Here is a 2,599-nt window from a genome sequence, read left to right on the forward strand (position 1 = left end):
GATTGCTCCTTAATGCGCGACTCAAGAGTCCTGCTGCTGCTTTATTGTTAACTGTCTTATAACTTAAGCAAAGCATTTTAACACTGAAATAAAAAATATATATATATTTTACTTCCAAAGTCCAAACAATTTTCCATAACAAAACTACCTTTCACCGCTCAATAAGTTGGGTAAAAGTTAAACAGAATTTCCTTTAGGAAAAGTGGGAAAGCAGTTTAAGAAAAGACAGAGTATAGCCCGGTTACAATAATAATAAAAATAATATAAAGCAAAAGGCATGGGGAAGATACATTATTTGAGCAAGCAAATAGTGGTTGTTCAAGTTGTCAGTCCCTATATATTGGAACTCCATACCCCTCAACTTAGTAGTAATTGAAGTTTGCAATATCAGACATGGCTGCAAGAGTAGTAAGACATGGAGTTATTCTTGTACTGCCTCTCTTGCTGGCGAGCTTTGTAACTCAGGCAGGTGGAACAACCCCACAAGACTTCATAAAATCTTCATGCAGAGCAACACGCTACCCTGCTGTCTGCGTGGAATGCCTCATGAGCTACGCAGGCGTGATTGGCCAAAGCAAGAGGCAACTAGCCCTGGCGGCCTTATCAGTGAGCATATCAAGGACACGTTCGTGTTCATCGTTCGTGAAGAAGATGGCGAAGGAGATGAAGATGAAGCCAAGGGAGTTAGGAGCGGTACAGGACTGCATAGAAAACATGGGGGACAGCATAGACAGGCTGAGCCAATCGGTGAGGGAGATGGGGCGCGTGGGTGAAGGAGTGGGAGAGGAATTTGAGTGGCACATGAGCAACGTGCAGACGTGGGTGAGTGCTGCACTCACCGACGACAACACATGTCTTGATGGCTTTGGTGGCCGTGCCATGAATGGGAACGTCAAGGCAGCCATTAGAGGCAGGGTCCTCCATGTTGCTCAGCTCACAAGTAACGCCCTCGCTTTGGTTAATCGCTTTGCTTCCACACACTCTCTTCAAACTTCTCCAATCTTAAACTAATAAATGCTTAGTTTCAGCTGTTGGGATGTTTAAGTTTTAAATTTGGTGATGACTAAGACTTAGGTGTGTGTTGGTTTGAGTGTCGTTTTCTGTAATATATGGATTTTGTATGATGTATCATGTATCTAATCTAAGTTGTGAGTTGATGTTTCTTTTTTTGTCTTCTTTTCCTTGATGAACCCTGCCATTGAGCAAAAATGAGGTTATAACGTCTCTCAATTCTAGAACTTGTGTTAATAGTCTATGTTTGCATCATTGGTTATTTTGCAATTTGCACAGTCCAAGTTCCTTCCTCTCAATAACAGAGTCTGGAGGAATAAGAGAGTAACAGACTAACAGGTGTGATAATTTTATAATCTGGTCTTAATATGAATGTGTCTTCTTTTGCTTTCCACCTTTGCTTTTTGGTCGTACTTTACTAAGATAATCATGGACTTTATTTTCTCGCATCCGCAGGCTACTAGATATGGTTGAAGTACACAAATTTGATGCACGCAAAATCTTTATGTAAAGGTAAATAATTGAAGTAGTGGACATCAGATAGTGGATACTGTACTAATCTTCCTGTCCCACTTGGATTTAATCTTTGTCATCAAGATCCTGATTTAGTGATCAACTATACTGAAGTTGGATAGTTAACTATAAAATAACAACCTGTCGCGAGTTGATTTAAAAAGAGACGGGATGATTGAAGGGGTTTGGTTATGCATGTTACCAAATGATTTGTCTTTAACCAGCTTATATGAGAAAATAGCCAACAGAATTTCAGATTCCGAAAGCGAAAGAAAAGGATGACTTTGAAATCAAAATGAAAGACGACAAAAATGAAGCATGAAATGTCGATAAGCATCATGAGTCTCCTACTCTCCTCAAGGTCATTTGTAGTCATGAGGGCTCAACTCCCCATAAAACTAGTAACAGATCTATTATTTGATTTATTTCAACGTAACAATAGCGTACTCACTTCTCAGCTTTTTTTAGAACAAAGGACAAATAGGTCTTCACTTTGTTTTCTGCAGACATTTTTGTTTTTTGTTATTGAAAAATACTTTTAAGTTAAAAGTTGGACGGATCAGTCACTCCGTTTAAATGCCTAGCGTATATGTCGCCTGACAAACTTCCCTCTCACGCGTACGTGTGACACACGAGTATGCGTCGTCATGAATTCAGCAAATCCTCATTTTTTTCATGAATTCTCCACTTTGCATGCTTTTTTTCCATTTCTTTTAAGTCATTCTTGCCTTCAAAACTTTAAATCACCCAAACAAACATATCAATGTATCGAATGGCAGAAAAGTAAATTAAATTTAGCCCTAACCTCGTTACAATCCTTGAAAAGACTTCTTGATATGTGTATCCATGCATTGAATATATGTTGATTGGTAGAAGAAGAGCATGCCTTAAAAAGCAAGATTAGTAGAAAATTGAGAGAATCGACCCTCAAACACTAGAGAGATTAGAGTGCAAACACTTCTGGTGAGGGTTCGATACTCAATCCCTTTTTTCTTGCTTTCACAAGTTTTCTTCTTGCAAGTATATTTATACTTCATTTTGAGATTTGAATTAGTGGAATTCATAAATCATGATA

The 2,599-nt window shown here is 38.6% G+C and overlaps 1 protein-coding gene across 1 annotated transcript; it reads left to right on the top strand.

Annotated features, from left to right (window-relative positions):
• Positions 1-295: 295 nt before the first annotated feature.
• On the top strand, positions 296-1,163 carry LOC107643024 (pectinesterase inhibitor 9). The gene has a single exon (XM_016346559.3). It carries the CDS (start codon positions 394-396, stop codon positions 1,009-1,011), a length of 618 nt encoding a protein of 205 aa, XP_016202045.1. The 5' UTR covers positions 296-393; the 3' UTR covers positions 1,012-1,163.
• Positions 1,164-2,599: the final 1,436 nt, after the last annotated feature.

Source organism: Arachis ipaensis, chromosome B5, assembly GCF_059453495.1.
Source record: "Arachis ipaensis isolate K30076 ecotype BB chromosome B5, ASM5945349v1, whole genome shotgun sequence".
Lineage (NCBI taxonomy): Eukaryota > Viridiplantae > Streptophyta > Magnoliopsida > Fabales > Fabaceae > Arachis > Arachis ipaensis.